Genomic DNA, 26297 nt, shown 5'->3' with positions numbered 1-26297 from the left:
AAGATGCACTTTCGCTGACAAAGGAAAACCCTTAAGTTAGTTTAATCACAAGCTCAAAATGTCACAGAGTTCTACTTTGACTTCAAGGGAAGGTTATTTGGTAGTTTATTTACATTTTTCAGCTCTAGACTCAAGTCTTTTATATAAAAATCAAGAGACACAGCATCTTAAAACTCTCACCAAAAAGACCCATGAAGTTCATGTCAATTTATAGCAAATCTGAGTCCACTTGTTAAAAAAAAAAAGCTTTCATGAAATAACTTAGGTAAAAAACTCTTTATCATATACTTTTCTGACACATCAACTTTCCATAAACCCATTTCTTTAACAGAGCATTCAGGGTGTTACTCAATCTTTTATTTTACTCAGAGACAAAAGTACTCTGCTAAATAGAACTAGGTCATAACTCATGCCTCAGAAATAAGACTTTATAAGCCCTATTGCCTTTGATTGTACCTAAAAAAGAAATACTCAGATGAAAGAACAAGTCTCTGAGACCAAACAGCTATTTTTTTATTTTTTATTTTATTTTTTGCAGTTTTTGGCCGGGGCTGGGTTTGAACCCACCTCCTCTGGCATATGGGGCCAGTGCCCTACCCCTTTGAGCCACAGGTGGCGCCCAACACCTATGTTTTTTAAAATCATAAATGGAAAGAAATTCTCCTACTTCTTTCATAAAACTGTATTATAAAGGTGCCTTTTCTACTTCTCTGACATCATCAACGTAAGTACAAAAGCCTAAAATGAAATGATCTCAGGAAAATATTAAGTAGCTCTTGAGCTAAAAAGCTTCTGAATGGCTACTACTGAAAAAAATCTGAATTCAACTCCTATCTAATCACAGAATTCTTAGTTATATACTGTATAACTAATCATTTTTTTTTTTTTTTTTTGTAGAGACAGAGTCTCACTTTATGGCCCTCGGTAGAGTGCCGTGGCCTCACACAGCTCACAGCAACCTCCAACTCCTGGGCTTAAGCGATTCTCTTGCCTCAGCCTCCCGGGTAGCTGGGACTACAGGCGCCTGCCACAACGCCCAGCTATTTTTTTTTTTTTTTGTTGCAGTTTGGCCGGGGCAGGGTTTGAACCCGCCACCCTCGGTATATGGGGCCGGCGCCTTACCGACTGAGCCACAAGCGCCGCCCTATAACTAATCATTTTAATTTCCACTTCTTTAAATTAACTTGAGCTTTTTCCTCTATTAATTGTCATAACTTCAGTTTACATGTAAAATGGTCTAAATGGAAGTCCATAAAACCATTTTTTTTTTTTTTTTGCAGTTTTTGGCCGGGGCTGCGTTTGAACCCACCATAGGCACCACCCCAGAAACCATTTTGTTTAAGCAAAATATGGGCCCTAAAACCTAAGCTCAGTCACAAGCCCAGGTAGAAGAAGAGGTGCTGTCCCATGATTTTTTCTACTCACTCTAAGAATATGTTATATGCTAAAAGAGTTTTAAAATGTGACTAGTTGCACTGGTGACAGAACAAATAGCAGCAATTCTGTTCTAATTATAAGGTGATTTTTAAAATTATTTTTATTTTTAAGATTAAGCATCCTTATTGAAATTCCAGAAACATAGTCCTCGCTGATTCTTTGGACACCCACACCCCACACCTCAAAAAGTTAAAAGTGATTCTTCAATTTTCAATGACAAAGTGGAAAAAAGGAACATGTTTATAAGCTATAGTCCAATTCTTCTGTCTTTTCAAGAAAGTCTTATTTTGCTACCAAGCTGCTCACCAAACCTTAAGGAAAGCCAGGTTTTCAAAAACCCAACAAAACTCAGAAATAGGAATCTAGGTGTTGATCCAAAATTATCACCTCCAAACACTGCTGTTGCAAAAAAGGGTAGGAAGCCAAATTCCCATTTCTCATCAGAGAAGACTTTTAAAAACACACCAGAAAGTTAGAAATTCTGGAACTACAGTAGCATAGATTCAAAATGCAGATAATTAAAGAACATTCAGCTTGGGAATATATTACGTTTTCTCCTATCCTAATGGAGGAAATAAAAATGTGCTGCTGGAATATTAACATTATTCTTACTAACAGAAGGTGAAAGGAGAGAATGTGGTTGAAAGGTAGCAAAAGAGAAGTTGTTTTGAATCTAGGCTCTACTGCCCAGGAAGTTGAATAAAGCTGAAACACTTCTAAGCCAGGATAATTAAATTCTACATTTGGCCTAAACCATGTACTATACACACCACTAATAAATATCAAGTGACCAACAGTGTTTGTGGTTTTAAAAAATACTTTTAAGATTATTATAAATTTCTATTCTGGAAAGTAGGAGATCAAAACGACACGGAACCATCCAGTCAGTTATAGAATAAAGGGCTCCCTCCAAAGAGAACTGAGCAGATATTTCGGTGGAAGGGACATGAGTGACATGGAGGAAATGAGATCAGGCTCTCAGGAATAAGGCTTCTCACCAGCCCCAGCTCGACGAGGGCAGCAACAGAATGTCTTAGGAATGCTTCTCAGAGATAAAACCAAAGGGCTGGTTCTCAGAGACAAAAAGGATCTGTAAGTTTAACTCCTGAGCCTCTTTGCCTTATTAAAGCTTGGGGAAGAAAATAAATATTTAATTTTTAACTATTCAGAGCTTTAGGCACATTATAATATTTAATATTCTGTAGCTTTCATTTTCTGAACCTTTGGCTTAGAATTTTTCTCAATGTATGTTACATGTAAAAATGCATGAATGTGCCTTCATCAGTAGTACCACATGAAAATATACACCTGGTTCTTCCATAGCGTCTACATAGGAAGAGTGATTGATTGGTACCCTAAATACTCTTCAGGATTACTCTGTGTTTGTGATAAAAGATTAGTGCAAACCATTCCACTTCCATATCTTGAGCAGGAGTTAACTAGTCTTCAATCTCATCTTCCCAAATATCTCCATTGACATCCACAGCATGAAACAACCTGGAAACATAAAATGAGGTATATTAAGGTCAGGCGCAGTGGCTCACACCTGTAATTCTAGCACTCTGGAAAGCTGATGTGGGTGGATTGCCTGAGCTCACAGGTTCAAAACCAGCTTGAGCCAGAACAAGACCCAGTCTCTAAAAATAGTCATGCGTTATGGTGGGTCCCTGTACTCCCAGCTACTCGGGAGGCTGAGGCAAGAGGATCACTTGAGCCTACGAGTTTGAGGTTACTGTGAGCTATGACGCCATAGCACTCTACAGAGGGTGACAAAGTAAGACTCTGTCTTAAAAAAAAAAAAAGAGCTATATTTTTATGTGCTTTGACAAAACTGAATATCATTTGCCTTTCCTTCTCTCAAATCCATTTTCTGCACTCTCTGATAACATCTTTGTATAGCTTTTCTTCTCCTTTAATCACTCCACCAAGGGCTGAAATCTGAGTTCCTCTGAACAAGTTATCTTAAAGTTTGTAAGAACAGCCTTTTTGGAACCTAGACAAACCCTCTAGGGCCAAGAAGCAGCTGAACTCTTTCAAGATGCTATGACATGGTGGCACCTGTAGCTCAGTGGGTACAGCACTGGCCAGACACCAGGCTGGCAGGTTCAAACCTGGCCCAGGCTGGCTAAACAACAATGACAAAAAAAAAAAAAAAAAAAAAAGATGCTATTACATGCCTTCCTTCCCTTATGCCACCTAAAATTTACACAATTGTCAACACTAGATGCCCAATAGTTCATGGGAAGAGATTGTTTCTTCTGTTTCTCTTGTAGTTTCAAAGTACCAATGTAGGTACTCTACAGACGTCTATTAACAACGATTATCAATTAATGCTGAGAGGGGAGAGCCGCTGGACAATAGGATGTCCACATTATGCCAAGGAATCAACCCACAGATTGCTTACTAATAACAGGAAAACTTACCTTTAAGTAAGTTATGAAACAAATGATGGAACTGAACATTACACTAATAGAGGCACAGCCTGACATAGTGGGCCTCCTCCCGTGATGTGACGTGGAGTACTCGTCACCACTCATCAAGTCTCATCAAAAATGTTACTCTAAATCTAATCAAAATTAAGTCTAGCCCTAACTTCCAGTTCATAGAAAATAGAGAGGATAGAGAAACAAGCTAAAAGGCACTGTGGAGAAACAAAACTCTACAAGGTACGGCATTATATAGGACAACTGCCTGGACTCCTCAAAGAAAGAATGTTTTCCTCACCATACACACACAGAAAAGGAGGACCAAAACTTTTCTGTGTTAAGAGACAACAGAGACAGAGCCAAAAGCAATGACTGAACCTGATTAAACCCTGGTTCAATACAATAGCCTAAAAAGACTTTTTTTTGAGACAGTCTCATTATGTCGCCCTGGATAGAGTAACCGTGGCGTCACAGCTCACAGCAACCTCAAGCTCTTGGGCTTAAGCAATTCTCTTGCCTCAGCCTCCCAAGTAGCTGGGACTACAGGTGCCTGCCACAATGCACGGCTATTTTTTTTTTTTTTTTTTGGTTGGAGTTGTCGTTGTTTGGCAGGCCCAGGCTGGATTTGAACCTGTCAGCTCTGGTGTATGTGGTTGGCACCCTAGCTGCTGAGCTACAGGCACCAAGCCAAGATTTTCTTTTTTGAGACACAGTCTCACTCTGTTGCCCGAAGCTACAGTGCCATGGCATCAGCCTAGCTCACAGCAACCTCAAACTCCTGGGTTCACCCAGCTAATTTTTTCTGTTTTAGTAAAGACAGAATCTTGCCTTAGAAGATATTATAAGGACAGGAGTGATGGTTCACACCTGTAATCTCAACACTCTGGGAAGCCAAGGTAGGAAGACTGCTTGAGGTCAGGAGCTCAAGACCAGCCCGAGCAAGACAAGAAGAGCTCATTCTACTAAAAAACAGAAAAACCAGCTAGGTGTTGGGTGCCTGCAGTCCCAGCTACTTGGGAGGCTGAGGCAAGAGGATTGCTTGAGTCTAAGAATTTGAGGTAGCGGAGACCAGGGCACTCTAGCCTGGGTGGCAGAGCAAGACTCTGTCTAAAAAAAAAAGATATTTTAGGGATAATTGAGAAGTTTTAAAATATGTTGCATTTACTAGATGATAATAAGTACACCACTATCATTAATTTTTTTTAAGTATTTAAAGTATTATCATTCTGTAGAAACATTTTCTTTCTTTTTTTTTTTTGAGACACAGTCTTGGGCAGCACCTGTGGCTCAAGGAGTAGGGCGCCGGTCCCACATGCTGGAGGTGGCAGGTTCAAACCCAGCCCCGGCCAAAAACCACAAAAAAAAAAAAAAAAAAAAAAAAGAGAGAAAGAAAAAGAGACACAGTCTCACTCTTGTCACCCAGGGTAGAGTGCAGTGTGTCATCACAGCTCACAGCAACCTCAAACTCCTGGGCTCAAATGATCCATCTCTGGAGTAGCTGGGACTATAGATACCTGCCAGAATGCCCATCTGTTTTTTTCTGTTTTTATTAGCGACTGGGTCTCCTCGCTCAGGCTGGTTTTGAACTCTTGAGCTCAAGCAATCTATCTGCCTCAGCCTTCCAGAGTGCTAGGATTATAGGCATGAGCCACTGCACTTGGACAGTAGAAGCATTTTCTTATCTTAGGAGACATGTGGAAGTACTTAGAGTTGAAGCATTGTTGTAATTCCAACATAGCTTTATGCAGTTTGGCAAAAAAGTTAAATCAAGAGAACAAAAGCATTATCAATTGTTAATTTAGGTGGAAGGTGTTTTTCTGCTTTGTTTGAAAATTTTTACTATAAAAAGTTAAGAATAGGCTCAGCGCCTGTGGCTCAAGCAGCTAAGGCACCAGCCACATACACCTGAGCCAGCGGGTTCGAATCCAGCCTGAGCCCACCAAACAACAATGACGGCTGCAACCAAAAGATAGCCTATAGTCCCAGCTACTTGGGAGGCGGAGGCAGGAGAATCGCTTGAGCCCAGGAGTTGGAGGTTGCTGTGAGCTGTGATGTCACAACACTCTACCCAGGGTGACAGCTTGAGGCTCTGTCTCAAAAAAAAAAAAAGTTAAGGATAAAAAACTAAACATTTCTAAGTAGTATATATTCTCATTATAAAGCTCATTAAAAAGATAATATACAAATTCCTATATGTGGGAAAACATGTAGGAAAATTCTCTAAATAAGCCCACGTACTTAAGTAAACATGGGAATTGTGGTCAGCAATGATAAAATTGTGACTGAGCCTAAGGAACTCCGTGTATACCTACCGGTTAAAACACGGGGAAGCAGGATCAGTGAAATGTTTGTAAGGGTTGGCTCTAGAGAGAGAACCCATGCAAATCCAGCAGAAATACTGCATACAGCCAGTACATGTCATCTTGTTACATCCATCTAATTTCTGGTGGGAAGGACAGAAAGAGAAAAATATCAAGGCTGTAAAAGCAAAAGTGAAATGTACTTGCAAAAAAGATTCAGTGTAACACTCTCCTAGTCTCCTTGCTTTTCTCATGCAGAGTTGAGATACACAAGTAACACAATGATAACTAATTAGTGCTTACTATTTTGCATTACATGTAAAATAAAGAAATCATTTGGCAGATGTTCTCCCAACTAGATACATGGCACAATCTCTTTTGATAAACAGAATATATACAAATCAAACACATAACTAGAACATATAGTTAGGTTAATATTAACGTGTTTGAATTTAACACGTTTAAATTGGAAAGTTTTACATAAATCTAAATAAACATTTGGAATCAAGTCCTCCACTCTACTATACGGCTAAGACATAACAAAAGTGGCTAAATATAATGCCAGTTCTCTTTTATTTTTTGAGACAGAGTCTCACTATCTCGCCCTCAGTAGAGTGCTGTAGTGTCACAGCTCACAGCAACCTCAAACTCTCGGGCTTATGCAATTCTCTAGCTTCAGCCTCCCAAGTAGCTGGGACTACAGGTGCCCGCCACAACGCCTGGCTACAATGCCAGTTTTCTTAATGGAGTAACCGGGGAATCACCACTAGGTTCAGTTCAAATATAACAGATTGGAACAGTAGAATCAAATGCAAAGATATATTTTGATTATAAAAGCTATTAAGATTTTGTCAAGAAGCAATAAACACATTTAATTATTTTAGCTCAGAGTAATAGAAAAATGTTTCCATTTCCTGAATGAATAGTAAACAGGTATGCGGCATTCCAGGATAAATAGTTCTGAGAGGTCAGATTTTATTCTTCAATCACATAGATGAGTAAAGACTTGACTGCAGCTCCAATATGCTTTCCTCATAATCCATTCAATTTTGAGGAAGGTATAATGTGAGAACTGTTACCATATGAAAGCACTTTAAAAAGCAAAGTCTACATATATTTAAGGTCAATAATACTTAGTAGTAAATTTCAACCTTGTAAGTAAAATGGCTTCACAAATACCAACATGCATTTTCTTAATAAATCATAAAATTGACTGACTCCTTAAGGCAATCATAACATGCTTGCAAATCTTTTGCCTCCAAATCTGTACCAAAACATGTACCTCTATGGGAGTCCCACAACACGGGCAGCTTTTTGAGTTCTTTTCTAGCCACTCCTTACTTTCCATCTCTTCCAGTGCCTTCTGAATCACCCTCTTACCATACCTCTGTTCCAAAAATCTTTTATTGGCTTCATCTGCTTGTAGGTACTCATTTCGTAAGTCTATTAATTTTTCTAGAAAGTGAAATGGAAAATTAACTTTTATATAACTGTGCAATGCTGACCAAAAAAATCATTAAAAATGGCCATGATCTTTGGCTACTCAATAATGCTATTCCTGGGACTTTATCATAAGGAAATAATCCAAAGTAAAGTCATGTGCATGGAGATGGCTGTAACAATGGCAAACAAATTAAATTTCAAAAAAAAAAAAAAAAAATTATGTGTAGAAGAGCCATCTAATGACATGATATTCCGCTTAAAAAACCAATAATTAGGATGGCTATGATCCATTGAAAACATTCATTACAGAATCCAGAAAGAAGTATGCTGATGTTATAACTAGGTAAAAATCGCACATGCAAAAAAGACAAAGAATGGAAAGGAATCCCTCAATTAGAAAAATTAGACTCACTACACCTGGTAGAATAATAGGTTACTTTTTTCCATTGATTTCTTTTTTTTTTTTAAAGATATTTTTATTTGACAATTTTTTTTTTTTTGCAGTTTTTGGCTGAGGCTGGGTTTGAATCTGCCATCTCCAGCACATGGGGCTGGCACCCCACTCCACTGAGCCACAGGTACCACCCTTTCCATTGATTTCTTAATGTTGATATGTTTGTGCAACTAATGTTTCAAAGACAAAAACGTTGAAACAAATGTTGATTTTCCACTGTCTGCAGTGCTGACCATTTGAAGAAAGCCTATAAAATACAAAGGGCTCTGCACTGGTGGTGGGAATGCAAGCTAATACGACCTTTTTAGAAAGAAGTTTGGAGAGCACTCAAGGAACTAAAAGTAGACCTACCGTTCTATCCTGCAATTTCTCTACTAGGTATATACCCAGATGATCAAAAATTATTTTACAACAAAGACATTTGCACCAGAATGTTTATTGCAGCCCAATTCATAATAGCCAAGACATGGGAACAGCCCAAGTGCCCATCAACCCATGAATGGATTAACAAATTGTGGTATATGTACACCATGGAATACTGTGCAGCCATAAAAAGTATGGAGACTTCACAGCTTTTATGTTTACCTGGATGGAGCTGGATATTCTTCTTAGTAAAGTATCTCAAGAATGGAAAAAAAAAGTATCCAATGTACTCAATACTACTATGAAATCAATATATAATCACTGACACATTCATATGAACAGCAAAACATAACTATAGTCCAGAAAGTAGAAGGGAAGAGGGGAGGAGAGGGGAGATGTAGGAGGGAGGGTATTTGGGGTGACCTCACCTAATGTGCATGATGCAATGGTACATTTCAAAACTATTAAGAAATGAGTATAATTGTGATGGATGTGTTACTTAGTCTGATGTAAGCATTTCACATTGTGTATCAAGGCGGTATACTGAACCCCATATATGCGTCAATGTACAAAGTTATGATTTAATAAAAAATTAAAAAACAATACAAAGGGCTTAAGGGCAAAGACTACCTGTTCAATTCTGTATATTAAAAAAAAAAAAAAAAATCACCCTAATCTCACCCTGTACTGTGCTTTGTTACAGGTGCCGAAAAGTTTTCCCCTGATACTCTTGAGCCTGGCTTCCACTGCTCTATCACTTAACTCAAATGGAATAGGCACCATTACCAAAGGCTTTACTTATAGACAAAAGGCTTTTGTTCTCAATTCTATTACCTTAATTTTTTTTTTTTTTGTAGAGACAGAGTCTCACTGTACCGCCCTCGGTAGAGTGCCGTGGCGTCACACGGCTCACAGCAACCTCCAACTCCTGGGCTTACGCGATTCTCTTGCCTCAGCCTCCGGAGTAGCTGGGACTACAGGCGCCCGCCACAACGTCCGGCTATTTTTTTGTTGCAGTTTGGCCGGGGCTGGGTTTGACCCCGCCACCCTCGGCATATGGGGCCGGCGCCCTACTCACTGAGCCACAGGCGCCGCCCATATTACCTTAATTTTTCAACAAAATTAATTAGACTTCTCTCAGCAACATTCTAGTTGTTTTATGGGTTTGCTTTCCTTTTATTTAGAGGTCTGTCTCCCTTTTAGAGCAATGGACATCTTCTGAGACAGAATTCTATCTGCATTCTGCCTTCACTTATGAATCCTTTCTCTGTGCTGTGCATTCCAAGGCTCCATCATCTCTACTTTGATGTAGCAGAGATCTTTTTAATCCTGTCATTTTTATCCCTTTAATAATTCAAGAATTTTTGTCCTAGTAGACATATTAAGGACAGATTATTGCTCTAATGGTCTCAAAATAATTGTTAGTTTCATATTTTATACAATATATTATGTATATATATAAAGAGAGAGAGATCCATAATTTTGCTGAAGCCCCAAGCCTATCTTTAATTTCTTCCCTCAATGCTGTGAAACACTTGAAATGTACAAAAGTCTAAACTAAAGGCTTTATGTTACACTTCAGTAAGTTCTCCATCCTTTCTGCCCTTAGCTTCTACAAGACTCTGCCCTAAGCAACTAGCATTATCTACTCCTTCTTCACGGGCTACTCTCCTGGAAATAATGGCCCTCTGCTAACATTAGCAATTAGTAACTATGCTAATAAAATAATTAACAGTTAACATTTTGCATTTTACATGTGTTAGCCCACTGTTTCTCAAAATATGGTGAAGGACAACTTTTCTTTCCCTAATCTGTCAAAGATAAACACTTTCGTAAGGCATAATCAAGTGAAGTATTAGAAAAAGGAAAGTAAAGACAAAAAGTACAAATCTAAATATTTATTAGATTTGACTGCCACAAAATTATTCTGTGAAATCACTATAAAGTTTCTAACCCAAATTCTGTATTTATCGCATCAGAGGTCAGTATAACAAATGTCGTAACTTTGAGTACCACTGTATTAGCTCATTTAGAAGAATCCTATGAAGTACCTGTTATCGTCCCTATTAGTCTGAGAAAGACTAAGCCACCTAAGTTCTTTAAATTGACATTAAGGGTGTGGTATCCCTACCCTTATCAGAAACAGCAGATCCTGTGCCTACGTCAGCTGAGAGTGGCTTTCTGAAATGTCACTTTGAGGCAGAGCCTGGGGCCTTCCTGGGCACTATAAGAAAGCACTTGAGTTTAACTGATGACATGTCTGATTGTATGTGTCACAAAGACAAGAATAGCAGTTTAGAAGCCCTGTGTTTGCCACCCAGGATCGACATCATTCCATGTTCATAGGTAAAATTTATCTGACCATTCCTTCTGGAATATTCTTCCCATATCTGTATGTTTTTTTCTTACTTCTTTCAAGTCTTTACTTAAACCATTTTGCCAGCAAAGGCTCCCCTGGTTTCCCTAAAATCCCAAGTCCCCTCCCCTTTAGAACATCTCATATCTTGTCCCTGCTTTCTTTCTTTTTCCTTCCTAGCACTTACTACCATCTAATATCCTTATTTATTTTGTTTGCCTATCTCCACCACTATAATGTACATTCTGTGAGGGCAGAAATATTGTCTCTTCTGGTCATTACTACACCCCCAGAGCCTAGGACAGTAACTGACATAGAAACGTCAGTTGAGCAAATACTTCCTAATTGAAGAAATGAGGTCATGAGGCTTTGGGGCAGTGGGGATGGGAGTTTGGGTTCACAGTTACAACGTACCTGCAGTCACCTTACATGGAGAGACACCATGGTAGGTCAATCTGCACAATGTACAGAAGGCAAAATTGCAGCTGGAGCAGATACCCATGGTGCAGCCAGGCTCCTGCATCACAGGCAACTGGCAGCATGGGCGGGGGCAGTACACCACATCTGCCATCAGGTCCAGGGTGGACTGGAGGAGAAGGCGATCGTAACGGGCAAACAACTCTGCTTCCACTAGCTCTTTGACCTGGAGGGAAATACACCAAAGGTTTCGTGATTCCACAAGAAGTTTGAATCCTGAGGAGATTTCTTAGGATGCTGCTATAAACCAAATGGCACACAGATTAAGACCTCTATCTGGGGCGGCACCTGTGGCTCAGTCGGTAAGATGCCGGCCCCATATACCGAGGGTGATGGGTTCAAACCCGGCCCCGGCCAAACTGCAACAAAAAAAATAGCTGGGTGTTGTGGCGGGCGCCTGTAGTCCCAGCTACTTGGGAGGCTGAGGCAAGAGAATCGCTTAAGCCCAGGAGTTGGAGGTTGCTGTGAGCTGTGTAATGCCATGGCACTCTACCCAGGGCCATAAAGTGAGACTCTGTCTCTACAAAAAAAAAAAAAAAAAAAAAAAAGACCTCTATCTCAGCCTGAGCAAAAGTGAGAACTTGCCTCTATAAAAAACAGAAAAGGTAGCTGGGCATGGTGGCACGTGCCTGTGGGCCCAGCTACTCAGGAGACTGAGGTGGGAGGATCATTCAAATCTAGAAGCTTAAGGCTATAGTGAGCTATAATGAGGCCACTGAACTCCAACCCAGGTGACAAGAGCAAAACCCTGTCTCAAAAAAACAAAACGCCACCCAAATGTTGCTTCGGTATCAAACCAAATATAGCAAGAATATGTATCTTGACGTGCAGTTGCATAGGTCTGCGCATTGTCAAAACCAAGCAAACTATACAATTTAAATGGGTACAATTTATAATAAATGAAATTATGCCTTAATAAAGTTGATAAAAACCAAAATACTAAGTATGCTCTATTTATGTTAAAGCCTATAAATGAGTTGGGTATAATCATTCCAAGCGTTACCTTCTTCGGATCCCAATCTCACACAAAGACAGGCTAGTGATTCCCCAAGTTTGATGGGATCCTAGCCAATATACAAAGCAAATCACCAGAATTACTTTTTTTTTTTTTTTTTGTAGAGACAGAGTCTCACTTTATGGCCCTCGGTAGAGTGCCGTGGCCTCACACAGCTCACAGCAACCTCCAACTCCTGGGCTTAAGCGATTCTCCTGCCTCAGCCTCCCGAGCAGCTGGGACCACAGGCGCCCACCACAACGCCTGGCTATTTTTTGGTTGCAGTTTGGCCGGGTCCGGGTTTGAACCCACCACCCTCGGCATATGGGGCCGGCGCCCTACCGACTGAGCCACAGGCCCCGCCCCAGAATTACTTTTTTAACACTCATCTTTGCCTAGGGCCATCCATTCCAAGGCCCACAAAGGAAACATTTACAATTGCTTAAAGGACAGAGTAAGCCCACAGCATTCTTAGGCTAAACAAATTGTGCGTTGGCTCCAAGGCCTCCACCTGCTCCTTGAGCTTTATTAAGGAAGTTCCTGAGATTCGGTTTCCCTTTGTGGAAGATAATCAGGGAGGCCTGTTAGCAAAGTAAGTAGTTACCTGACCAGGGGTGGCCACAGAAGGGCACTTCGGTTCCGGGCAGTTGAGGCATTGAACCTGGCCATCTCTGATCTGGATTTCAAAGTAGTCCTTCAGACAGGCTTTACAGTACACATGCCTACACTCCAAGAAGTACATGCATTCACTACCCAACTTCTCACAGAAACAGATATTGCACAGGAACAATTTACTATTAAAGCATTTTATCTGCTGAGCTTGATCAAAGTCCAAGATTTCCTGGATTAGACTTGACAATGATTCCACATCCTGTACAGCTCGCTCATCCACAATTTCCTCTTGGTCTACATCAGATGCAGCAGCTCCTCCAAAATCTAGCTCTGTGTTGGAAGAGGCTTGAGCCATCCTTCTCTGAACTTTGTTCTGAGAACCCATCTTGAGCTCAAAAGGGGAAACAATATTCAGGTATGCTAGGGTCTCTTCCTTAAGAAACTGCATCCAAGCAAACAGGACCACACTGCCACGGTGTTCTTCCCATAGGTTGTCTAAGTGCTTGCACAGAGCCGATAGCTAGGAGAAAACACGAGGACACTGGTGAGTTTGGAAAGATGATGCTCCTGCCAAATCCTGGTTTCCCTAAAAACTTTTCAACTTATAAATGAGGCCCTTTCACTTTGCAACACTATTTTTTACTGCTGTGAGATGCTATGCTACAAAATAGTACCAACATTTTTATTGTAGCGCTTCTTACACTAGTCAGCAGGATGAGCCAGAGTAGACTATGAAGTCAGAAGCGCCATGCAAACAAGAAAAACAGCAAGACTCTGTAAGACGGAAAACTTGATTTATATACCTGAGCCACTGAAATGGAGGACTTTTTCCATTCTTCATTTGTTCTTTATCTTACTAATGCTATATTATTTCATGCAGGAGAAAAAGATCTAGCTCTAAAATGAACTATTTCTCTTCCTTTGGGAGTTCTAACTCTTTAGGTATCATGGAATAATCGTTAGGAAAAAAATTTTAAAATTAAATTCTAACTTTCAGTCCTATCAAAATGTCAACTCATCTGAAAAATTACTAAAAAATTTAACCTTAGTCCTGTTTTTCAAATTTACAAGCTGCTTTTCACAAGCAATCTGCGCTTACACCAGATCCGGTTAATGGAGGGAATCGGACTGATTCTGACTCCAGACATGATCACAAGCCCCAGCATGGTTTGGCTGCCACACAGAAAGCCCATGCTTCCTAAGTTAAGCAAGTGAAGTTAAATTATTTTGACTTTTCCTCTTTACAAGTGGTCTGTTCAATTTGAAAGGCAAATATAAGAGGATTTTCCATTAGAAATATAAAATATTTGTAAGTAGAGCACAGGAATTATAAGCAGCTTTTCTTTTTTAGGTAAACATTCTAAAATAAGCCTTTCAGATGGCAAACAAATTTTGTAAATTTAAATAACAAGTGAAAAAGGGCTACATTTTCTGTTCCTTGCTCTGTGTAGCGTTACTGACTAAACCCTGCCCAGGCACTACCTTCAATATTTATGGATAAGTTAAGATTGGACAACTAATGCTTTTTTCACATTTGCATGAATATGCTTATAGGATCAACCATGCTTTTGAGGAATCTGCTAAAATCTATAAAATGTGATAAACACTGAAAGGGAACCTCTGAGTGCTGTGTGAGCTACCAAGTCCAATGAAGTCTTGTATCCTTTTTCATTCCAGTCCTTTCTCAAAAGAGGCAGCTGGGATGTATGTAAATGTGAAGGTGGAGGGGAGACAGAGGAAAAGAGAGAGAAAGAAACTGTGTGTATGTATGCTGAGGGACAAATAACAGAAAATTAAGGGCGGTGCCTGTGGCTCAGCGGGTAGGGCGCCGGTCCCATATGCTGGAGGTGGCGGGTTCAAACCCAGCCCCGGCCAAATTAAAAAAAAAAAAAAAGAAAATTAAACCTACTTCCCCCTATCTACCCACCACAGTTCAGCAAATAACAGGCGCCATGTGTCAATTTCACCACCAACAGGTTATATTAATAATGCCAAGGAATCGGAGTGCAGCAATGAACAAGAATTAAACAAAGAAGGAACATAAGAGACCAATTAAAATGTCAATTATATGCATAAAAATTTGACAAAAATTCTGCTATAATTTTAGTTGTACTCATAAATCAAAAAATATGAACAACCTTCCTTCCCAGCATACCCACTCCCCCAAAGTCAGCATTAGGTAGATGCTGGTTGGCTGGAATCCGAGACTACAACCACATATCCAGTTAACCTATTCTTGTTTTCTGTGTGTTCACATGCATGCATAGATATAAAGTATCAGGAGCTCTCTGGAGAAATGGAACTATAAATATCTAAGTAATTCAGTCAGCTATGAGTGACTAAATGTCAAACAGTCTTGATATTCATGGGCAAATAATCAACTATTTTGCATCTATTGCCTTGGTACAAATAATAGAATGCAAAGTAATACTCCTTTTTATCCTACATGTATTATCCTTTTTGAAGTTTAATCTTGTTTTTAAACCATAAGCTCAATTTTGCAAATGCACTCTCATCTAACAGATTAGACTGGACTTGTGGGTGAGGGAATGAAAACTATATGATCGAAAGTGAAAAACTGATGAGCTGTTCCTTGAGGTCAGCAATCTAACAGTTTTTGTCTTAATATTCATTAACCTATCAATCTTCATTAAGACTTCTAGAAAAGTAGCTGCTATTGATCCTTTATCTATCCCAGAATACTTTGGATTAGCTTCGAGTTACATTTATGTCTCAATCAAGAGTTGAGGTTGGTACTATAAAAGGATATACAACCCACAGGAAATGAAAGTTCAAAATAAGGTCTCGGGCCTTAGTGAGTTATCTGCAGAAATCATACACATTTTTATTTGTGCATTTGTGTCTATGTGACACCCATCGGCATTTGCTATCAACACATTTTTTTTAAAGAAAGCAATTATATTTACTAAGAAAATTTGCTTATTATAACTATATTAACTCATTTTTTAGTCCTAATTACAATTAAATCTTTCATGTAATGAATGGATAAGAAACTAAGAAAAAAAGGTATTCCTTAATACCAACATCTAAGGAAAATGAGGACCTCATAGTCTCCATTACAATACAGATTAAATGGGAAAATAGCAAGACCAGAAAAGAAACAACACACTTGATTAAAAATTATTCCTACTGCAATTCGTAATTGTTTTTAATCACTGCCATTCCTTTTTAAAACACCAAACATTTTCAATTCATCAACATTAGAATTCATGAAGGGGGAAAAAAATTATAAAATCAAAGCCATTTGTTCTCTTCATGCACTGAATTCACGATCATCAAGGTAGTTTTCAATTAAAGATGAGTTTTTAAGTTTCTAAAAATGGATAGGAAAAATTAAGTTTCCGGTCTAACCTGAGTTGGTGACAGCCATTTGCCACTAAGTGTGAATGAAGGTGGGGAGGAGGATGGATAATCTGGTGGCAGTTCAAAGTTCAGCACAAGAGGAGGCAGAAAGCAAATGGTGTATTCAAAGCCACTATTCTGGAGACACTCATTTGAATTGCCTGAACCAAAAACAAAGATTAGAAAGGATCAGTTGGTCAACCCTTGAGTGTCTATTACCATTGAGCATAGCTCAAGAAAGACTTATTTAATGCTTTAGCTGAGGGAATAAAAACCCTCCCCAAAGCACTATTTCCTAATTTTAACTTCGTAGCCACCACCTTAAAAAAATTTTATAAACCCTTGAAAAATCTACTAAGCACCATGAAATGTATAATGAAGACACACAACTTATTCTTGTATACATTTCTGAGTATAATTCCTAACACTAATGACCAAGAAACACACAATGTTGTGTTTTGTTGTTGGTTTGGTTTACAGTAGATGATTACAGACACAATCTAGAGAAAAGGATATTTCTACCAAACAGCCATGACCTACTTAGAACAGCATATGCCAACTACCCCTGAATCATAGTTGGGAAAAAATGTGCCAACACAGTGATCTTAGGCTTGAGGGCATGACACAACACACAAAACTCTCACAATCAAAGCTTCATTACAATTATCACACTTATTTTACTCAATCCCTTTATAGTAGAAACTTTTGAAAAGTATGCATTAAGGTCTTCTGTGAACATTTGTACCAAAAGCAGCAGTTTTGTTTTCTGAAGCAAAAGGTCACAGAGTAACAGTAGGTGTCACAGGTTTATGGTAATTCAAATGATTCTGGAAACCCAATAGTATTAACAACCACCATGGTACTTCAGAGTTTTCCAAGTGTTTTCACATACATTATTTCATTTTCTCTTTGATTATCTCTATTTAACAGCCAATGACTCATGGATGATAAACCACTACTTAGAAGAAGACTAGGATGTAGAAGACTAGTCTACATGAGTGATCAAAAAAGTGGAATCGGGCGGCGCCAGTGGCTCAGTGAGTAGGGCGCCGGCCCCATATGCCGAGGGTGGCGGGTTCAAACCCAGCCCCGGCCAAACGGCAACAAAAAAATAGCCGGGCGTTGTGGCGGGCACCTGTAGTCCCAGCTGCTCGGGAGGCTGAGGCAAGAGAATCGTGTAAGCCCAAGAGTTAGAGGTTGCTGTGAGCCGTGTGACGCCAAGGCACTCTACCCGAGGGCAGTACAGTGAGACTCTGTCTCTACAAAAAAAAAAAAAAGTGGAATCAAATTAAAAACTGTTTAGCTCCTATTCCAATTTTCACTTAAAACAGAAACATTCGGTGGCGCCTGTGGCACAGTGAGTAGGACACCGGCCCCATATACCAAGGGTGGTGGGTTCGAACCCAGCCCTGGCTGAAATGCAACAAAAAATAGCCAGGCGTTGTGGCGGGTGCCTGTAAAATCAGGAGGCTAAGGCAAAATAATTGCCTAAGTCCAATCAGTGTAACCTGGCTTATTGTACCCTCAATGAATCCCCAACAATAAAAAAAAAAAATAAAAAATAAATAATTGCCTAAATCCAAGACCTGGAGGTTGCTGTGAGCTGTGTCGCCACAGCACTCTACCGAGGGTGACGAAATGAGACTCTGTCTCTAAAAAAAATAAAATAAATAAAAATAAAAACAGAAACATTCATTAAGTCTGTAATACTATCATCTATTGCTAATGCCTAAAACCACAAGATGACAGTTTAAGATACACAAAGAAATCAGGAATAATCTTTATTAAGAAAAATCTGTTCAAGAGAATATTATTAACTAACCGCTCACAAATATCTTGAAATTTTGTGGCAAATCCAAATAGATCCTGGTTTCTCCACCTTGAACAGACTCTGCTTTTCTAAATTCATCTCCATCATAAATACTTGCCAGGGCCAGCAATTCATCCTCCTGAGCTTCTCGATCTTCTGACGACATTTAATTTTCTGAGGAACTGAAGATAATCATTCAAATCAGTTAAGAATAGAAAAGGCATAGAGTTGGCAAAAGTTCAATGTTACTTAACAAACTTCACAAGCAAAGAATTCACCAATATTCTTACTTTTCTGCTAACCCCCAAATGACAGTCATCTCTAACATTCCATCAGCTATGCAATAATAATCATCTTTTTCGGGAGGTGCCTATGGTTCAGTGCTGGCCCCATATACTGAGGGTGGCAGGTTCAAACCTGGCCCCAGCCAAACTGCAACAAAAAATAGCCGGGTGCTGTGTTGGGCACCTGTAGTCCCAGCACTCAAGAGGCTGAGGCAAGGGAATCACCTAAGCCCAGGAGTTGGAGGTTGCTGTGAGTTGTGATGTGATAGCACCCTACTGAGGGGGATAAGTGAGACTCTGTCTCTAAAAAAAATAATAATCATCATCTTTTTCAAAAGAGATGGGTGATGGGCCAGCATAGTGGCTCACAGTTGTAATCCTAGCACTCTGGGAGGCTGAGGCAGAAGGCTCGATTGAGCTCAGAAGTTAAAACCAGCCTGAGCAAGAGCAAGACCCCATCTCTACAAAAAAATAGGAAAAATTAGCCAGGTGTTATGGTAGGCACCTGTAATACCAGCTACTCAGGAGGCTAGGCCTGACTGCTTGAACTCAGAGGAGCTAAGCTGACATGGCACTCTGGCCTGGGGCAACAGAGTAAGGCTCTGTCTCAAAAAAAAAAAAAAAAGAGAGAGAGATGGTTGAGGTGCTATAATTGCAGACTTTATCAGTTAGGTATTTTATGATTAATAGGAGGAAAAAGGTATGACTTAAATTTTTTTTTTTAAAAAGGACAACTCATGGGCAGTGCCTGTGGCTCAACAGAGTAAGGCGCCGGCCCTATATGCCAAAGGTGGTGGATTCAAACCCAGCCCTGGCCAAAAAAAAAAAACTGCAAAAAAAAAAGGACAACTCACAAATTATTTTGACTAGTTCACTGAACCTAGCAAAGTGCTTTGATCATAAAAGTCAAAATGTATTTGCTATAGGCTCAGCACCCACAGCTCAGTGAGTAGAGCGCTGGCCACAGACACCAAGGCTGGTGGGTTCGAGCCTAGCCTAGGCCTGCTAAACAACAACTGCAACAAAAAATAGCCAGGCGTTGTGGTGGGCACCTGTGGTCCCAGCTACTTGGGAGGCAGAGGGAAGAGAATCACTTAAGCCCAAGAGTTGGAGGTTGCTGTGAGCTGTGATGTCACTGCACTCTACCAAGAGCAACACAGTGAGACCGTGTCAAATAAAAAAAAAAAAAAAGTATTTGCTGTAGATCTTTAATAAGTGAATTTTTTAAATCTACAGGAATTTCTAGGGCAAGTTATCTCAGCCTCAGCACTATTTTTTTTTGAGACAGAGTCTTACTATGTTGCCCTCGGTAGAGTGCCATGGCCTCACAGCTCACAGCAACCTCAACTCTTGGGCTTAAGCGATTCTCTTGCCTCAGCCTCCCAAGTAGCTGGGACTACACGTGCCCGCTACAACACCTGGCTATCTTTCTGTTGCAGTTGTCATTGTTGTTTAGCTGGCTCGGGCTGGGTTCAAACCTGCAGCTTTGGCATATGTGGCCAGCGCTACAACCACTGTGCTATGGGCCCCGAGCCAGCCTTAGCACTATTAACATTTTAGAGCAAATCACTTTCTTTCGGGGCGAGCTGTGTTGTGTATTATAGAATGAGAACATTTCCTGGCTTCTACCCATTAGATGCCAATAGTGTTCCCCTCCCAACCTTGAGAGTTGTGATAAAATTATCTCCAGATATGGCCAAATGTCCCTGGAGGAAAGGGAATAAAATTGCTCCCAGTTAAGAAAATCGTGTACTAGAGGATGTTACAGGCAAAGGCACTATCTAAGAAAGACAACTGAGCAAGTAGCAAAATGTTAATTTTTTCTTGAGGCAGAGTCTCACTATGTTGCCCTGGGTATATAAAGTGCCCTCACAGCTCACAGCAACCTCCAACTTTTGGTCTCAAGAGATTCTCTTACCTCAGCCTCCCAAGTAGCTGGGCCTACAGGCATCTGCCACAATGCCCGGCTATTTTTTTTGTTGCAGTTGTTTAGATGGCCTGGGGAGGGTTTGAACCCGCCACCTTTGGTGTATGCGGCTGGTGCCATAACCACTGTGCTACAGGCACCAAGTCAAATTTTTAAAATAGTAATTCTATCAACTCTAAGTCATCAACTAAGAAGTCAATGGTTTAAAAAAAATTTTATAACATTTTATATAACTCATAAAACAGTGCTTGAATAAAAACTCACACAAAGTTGCTAGAGAGCATACAATTTCCAACAACATCCTTGTTTTTGTTATATTCAGTTTTCTTTCTTTTTTTTTTTGAGACAGAGTCTCACTTTATAACCCTTGATAGAGTGCTGAGGCATCATAGTCACAGCAACTGCAGACTCTTGGGCTCAAGTGATTCTCGTGCCTCAGCCTCCCAAGTAGCCGGGACTACAGGCACCCACCACTATACCTGGCTATTTTTAGAGATGAGGTCTCACTCTGGCTCAGGGTGGCTCAAACTTGTGAACTCAGGCATTCCACCCACCTTGCCCTTCCAGAGTGCTGTGATTACAGGCGTGCAGGGCTACATTCAGTTTCCTAAGGATGCTCTCAAATCAGTGGTAAAATGCATACATGTGATATTTTATTATCTCTGCTAAAACTATTCTCATTATTCTGTCACCTTATAGCATTAAGTCTGATATCCACTTTGAGCAGGGTTTGCTATTACTAGGATGTTAGAAAAACATTAAGGGCTCGGTGCCTATGGCTCAAGCAGCTAAGGCACCAGCCACATACACCTGAGCTGGCAGGTTCAAATCCAGCCCAGTCCCACCAAATAACAATGACAGCTACAACCAAAAAAAAAAAAAAAAAAAAAAAAAACAGCCGGGCATAGAGGCGGGCACCTGTAGTCCTAGCTACTTGGGAGGTGGAGGCAGGAGAATCGCTTGAGCCCAGGAGGTGGAGGGCTATGAGCTGTGATATCACAGCACTCTACCCAGGGCAACAGCTTGAGGCTCTGTCTCAAAAAAAAAAAAAAAAAAAAAAATTAAAGCTAGATCTATAAGAGGCAAGTGTTTCCAAACAGCAGTAACAGCTCAGACCCCAGCCCTACTATCTTCTTTTTTTTTTCTCTCTTTTTCTTTTTTTGTAGAGACAGAGTCTCACTTTACTGCCCTTGGTAGAGTGCTATGGTGTCACATGGCTCACAGCAACCTCCAGCTCTTGGGCTTATGTGATTCTCTTGCCTCAGCCTCCCGAGCAGCTGGGACTACAGGCACCTGCCACAACGCCCGGCTATTTTTTTGTTGCAGTTTGGCAGGGGCTGGGTTTGAACCCGCCACCCTCGGTATATGGGGCCGTCGCCCTACTCACTGAGCCACAGGCGCCGCCCCCCAGCCCTACTATCTACACAGTCTATCTACAAAGCTGCGCAGGGTGAGCACATGGCTTCCAGTCAGGATTCTCAAGACCCCCTGTCAAGTGAAAATATGGAATGCTTCATGAATTTGTGTGTTGACCTTGCATAAGGGCCATGCTAATCTGTGTATTGCTTCCAATTTTAGTACATGTGCTGTCCAAGTGTGCAGAAATCAATGTTTTTAATTGTAGCAACTAAAAGACTCAGCAGGACTGTGCAGAAGCTAAAAGTGAAAACTATGTATCATGAAAATTTATAAAAGTACTTTAATAAAACAAAAATATTGGGCGGCGCCTGTGGCTCAAGGAGTAGGGCGCCGGTCCCATATGCCAGAGGTGGCGGGTTCAAACCCAGCCCCGGCCAAAAATAATAATAATAATAATGATAAATAAATAAATATTACCATTCTATCAATTATAATGTTGGACTACGATTACAAATATATTCTCTCTCAATTAAAATATTTTTAATTGAAATATACAAAATCAAAAAGTTAGGACATTATCTTATAAAAAGTGATACTACAAAATTTAAACAAATTCATTTAAAAAAATTATTTTCCCAACAGATGTTTGTCCTGCTTAAGCTGCATCCCTAAGACACAGTGACATGCATGTTCTACCTGAGGTCAGTTAGTACCTGTTAAGGACAATCAGAAGAAAAGGATATTAACACTGTAACCCCGTGTATTTCAGTTCAATGTGGAATTCATGCAAATCCCATTTATTTTCCAGCTGGTAGATCTGAGACTGCTGAAGCTGGATAAGAGGATGAACTGTGGAACTCATACTACATATACTATGGAAATCCTGCCATCTGTAGAGAAGAAATAGGAAAGATGATGTTAGGATCCTGTCCAAATTAAAATCTAAATTTCCATTATCACTACTTAAGTCAAACACATCTTAACATATAACTAACTCTTAAGCTATAGCAGCATATTACCTAGGACAGACTGAGTCATGTGGTTAAAGAAGTCTTTGCAGCAATGACAGAGGCCTTCTTATCTGACTGCCTTCAGCCCTGGGAGGAACTAAGGAGGAACACCAAAGTTATGTGAGAGGACAGGACACCGTGTCCTATAACAAACATTCTCTTAAATTTTGTTTGCTCCTACTTTCCTCTTCTGCATCTTCTATGCCTTCATTTCCCATCTCCCTCCAGTTTTTCCTTTTTCCAGCAACTCTGCCAGTGAACCTCAAAGTTAGGTTAACTTTGCTAGAAGAGTATTTAAAAACAAAACAAGAATACACACATGAATTTCTAAGTTTTATTCTAAATGCATTAGAGCTGGACTTAACTGGGATGAAGGGAAAAGGGAATGTGTTCCAAGATGAGTTATGGGGAGTCCTATGAACACTCTAAAATTATATGCACAATATTATATACCAAGCCATAATTTTAAAGCTCTTAAATGAATTAAAGAATGAGATTCAGAATCAATGTACATTTTTAAGCACTTAACTATTTACTGTATTAGGACCTTTCACGTTATCTTATTTAATACTGAATAGTTTTACCAGGTGGTTGTACATGGTGTTTAAGCTTTCTTTTCTTCCTGTTAAAACCTTTATAAATAGGATTAGAGATGAATTTATAGAGTTTATGATTCTAGGTTAGTGTTCTCCATCTTGTCTACACATTAGAATCCTCTAAGGAACTATTTAAAGTCTCAATACTCAGGCCACAACCCAGAACAAAGAAATCAGGCCTCAGTAGTTGTCCAAGCTCTCCAGGTGATTCCAATGTGTAGCTAGAACTGAAGACCTCTATTCCAATCAGTGCTTCCCTTACCAGGCATCCTCAAACTTTTTAAACCAGTTCACTGTCCCTCAGACCGCTGGAGGGCCGGACTATAGTTAAAAAAAAAACAAACTATGAACAAATTCCTATGCACACTGCACATATCTTATTTTGAAGTAAAAAAAAAAAAAAAAAACGAAAACAAATACAATCACACCACCTCATGTGGCCTGCGGGCCGCAGTTTGAGGACCCCTGCCTGAATTCTTCATGACCTGCCCCATCAGACCTCAGCTTGTGAAGCTGCCATCTGAAGTGGGTCCATACCTACTGATTCTATCCATTTAGACTTCAAGGTCCACGGCCAAAGCCCCAATTCCACCAGGCATTTCCCAATCAGACATCCCATCTTTTTTTAAAGTCCAGGCAAACTAACTTTCCTATGACATTGTCACATCTCATCTTGCATTACAGTAGTTTTTAAACTTGGACTTCCTCTCCTATCAGAATGTATTAGTTCCTCAAGCGCGAGGATCGGGTCATTTCCATCTGTGTATCATTTTCAGCATCTAACAACCTTTGCATTAAACACTGAAAAAAAATTATAACCAAATTGGGATGAAATAATGTGTGCTGGAATGGGGGACTTGGAGGACAGTGTTCAGTGACCACTACCCACATTCTGCGGGAAGCAGAAGGTTGGGTAGGTCGTAACAATATTAAGAACAATAACAGTAAGCTCTTACACCGTTGTCAGGCATTCAGTTGAGCCCTTTCAATGCATCATGTGATATTAGATTCCCACAACCACAAGAAGCAAGGCTTATAATTACTTCCATTACACAAATGAGAAAAATAACAGGTCAGGTCCCTTTCTAGCACAAGGTCACGCAGCTTATAACTTATAAATCTGGATTCAGCTCGCCCTGTTTCTTCATCTGTAACCCCAGTACTACAAGAGGTAATTCAAAGTTTAATTTTAGCTTTGGCAAACCGGAAACCGCAACAACAGCGAGGAAGCCCCTCCTCCGCAGTGTTTCCCTTCCGCCCGGGAAAATCCTACTCATCCTCCCAGGCCACACCGAGCCGACTCCAGCCTTGGGCTCGGCTCTAGTACGCATCACCACGCCCCGGTGTCTGCGCCGCTCCATCTGACTTGCAGCGTCTTCGTGCAGCTGACCAACAACCCGGAGCAAACCCGAGCCTCGCTACCTGCCCCGGCGCTGGGAACACAGGGCGCGGCGTGGGAGCTGCGGGCGGGCCTGGGGCGCACCCCCCATCCTCCGCAGCACCCCGAAGACGGTCATGGGCCGACAGTGCTGGGGGCGCCCGTCCCGGGTTTGGGTGACTGAGGCCCACTGAGCACTCCCTGCCCAGCCGCCCTTCTCTGCCTCGCGCGCTCCGAGCGCAGTCCCCATCGCACCTTCCGGCCACCCCGCCGTGCCGGGCCCGAAAGTTCCGCCCTCCGCCCTTGCCCCGGGGTCCCCTCACCGCTACTCGCCGACCAGGCCTAGAAACGCCCGGCTCAACCTGCGCACCGCCTCTTCCGTTCTTGGGAGCTGTCAGCTGAGCTGGGCGGATCCCCCTGGGGCTGCAGCCGGCGTGGGGAGAGCTCTGCGCAGCCGCCGTGACCACCCCAGTCTCTCGGGCTCCCTCCGCAGGCCAAAGGCAGCCCTGCGGGCCCTCAGTGCTCTCAGTCGTTCTGATGGGGGCCGGGAATTCTAATTTTTACCATCCCTAGAGGTGATAGATCATGAGGCAGTGGTCGACCTGGGGCAGAAATTCTCATAGCAATCCCAGACCTGCTTCTCTATGTGGACTAAACATGCTCCCTCTCCCCATCCCAACTATCTTTTCAGAAATGCTGCCCATCTTTCTGGCATCCCCACTATGAAAGCATTCATTTGTTGTTCATTCTGTACTAGTAACAACTACCACATTTCTCGAGCAGTTAGACTGCTTCAAGTACTGTGTTAAGTGCTTTATGTACATTTTCTTCGTCTTCACTAAACCCTTATGACTTAGGTGCTATTTGTTATTCTCACTTCACAAGTGAGGAAAGTGAGACTTAGGGAGGTTCAAGAACTTATCAAAAGTCACATGATTAAAGCAAGGCTGAGTGAGAATTAAAATTATGTGCCCCCCTACCTCACACCTTATACAAAAACTAACTAAAAATGGATCAAAGATCTAAATGTAAGAACTAAAATTGTAAAACCCTTAGAAGAAAATGTAGGAGTAAATCTCTGTGAACTTGGATTAGCCAATATTTTCTTACATATGACACCAAAAGCACAAGCAACAAAAGAAAAAAAATAAATTGGATTCATCAAAATTAGAAACTTTTGTGCTTCAAAGGACACTATCAAGAAAGTGGAAAGAAAACCCACAAAATAGAAAATGTTTGCAGGCTCTGTACCCATAGCTCAATGAGTAGGGCTACGGCCACATACACCAAGGCTAGCAGGTTTGAGCCCAGTCCAGACCTGCTAAACAACAATGACAATTGCAACAAAAAAACAGCCAGGCATTGTGGCGGGCGCCTGTAGTCCCAGCTACTCAGGAAGCTGAGGCAAGAGAATTGCTTAAGCCCAGGAGTTTGAGGTTGCTGTGAGCTGTGACACCATGGCACTCTACTGAGGGCGACATAATGAGACTCTGTCTCAAAAAAAAGTTTGCAAATCATACATATCCGATAAAGGTCTATTATCCAAAATATAAAAATAACTCCTGCAATTCAACAACAAAAAGACAAATAATTACATTTAATAATGGGCAAAGGATCTAAATAATTCTCCAAAGAAGATAGCCAAATAGTTAATAAGCACATGAAAATATGCTCAACATCCTCAGTTATCAAGGAAATGCAAATCAAA

General features: G+C 40.7%; 1 protein-coding gene and 1 non-coding gene across 9 annotated transcripts; both read right to left on the bottom strand.

Annotated features, from left to right (window-relative positions):
• Window positions 1-1519: 1519 nt before the first annotated feature.
• RNF14 (ring finger protein 14) lies at window positions 1520-25046 on the bottom strand. 8 transcript variants are annotated; one of them, XM_053566264.1, is made up of 10 exons: window positions 24913-24969; window positions 22625-22712; window positions 22319-22495; window positions 18048-18217; window positions 16235-16386; window positions 12855-13382; window positions 11194-11422; window positions 7446-7618; window positions 6176-6306; window positions 1520-2934 (listed from the first exon to the last, which is right to left on the bottom strand). In XM_053566264.1, exons 4-10 carry the CDS (start codon window positions 18199-18201, stop codon window positions 2877-2879), a joined length of 1425 nt encoding a protein of 474 aa, XP_053422239.1. In that variant the 5' UTR covers window positions 18202-18217; window positions 22319-22495; window positions 22625-22712; window positions 24913-24969; the 3' UTR covers window positions 1520-2876. The 8 variants fall into 8 exon arrangements, with proteins under 8 accessions (XP_053422239.1, XP_053422238.1, XP_053422242.1 ...); XM_053566263.1 differs by lacking the exon at window positions 24913-24969 and adding an exon at window positions 22797-24899; XM_053566267.1 differs by lacking the exon at window positions 24913-24969 and adding an exon at window positions 22797-24899 and having other exon boundaries at window positions 18048-18229; window positions 22349-22495.
• LOC128569398 (U6 spliceosomal RNA) lies at window positions 21744-21846 on the bottom strand. The gene has a single exon (XR_008375354.1). It is a non-coding gene; the product is annotated as a U6 spliceosomal RNA (small nuclear RNA).
• Window positions 25047-26297: the final 1251 nt, after the last annotated feature.

The sequence above is a fragment of the Nycticebus coucang genome, chromosome 17, assembly GCF_027406575.1.
Source record: "Nycticebus coucang isolate mNycCou1 chromosome 17, mNycCou1.pri, whole genome shotgun sequence".
NCBI classification, from domain to species: domain Eukaryota; kingdom Metazoa; phylum Chordata; class Mammalia; order Primates; family Lorisidae; genus Nycticebus; species Nycticebus coucang.
The sequence above is the reverse complement of the archived record's forward strand: the minus strand, read 5'-3'. Positions and strand labels throughout refer to the sequence as shown.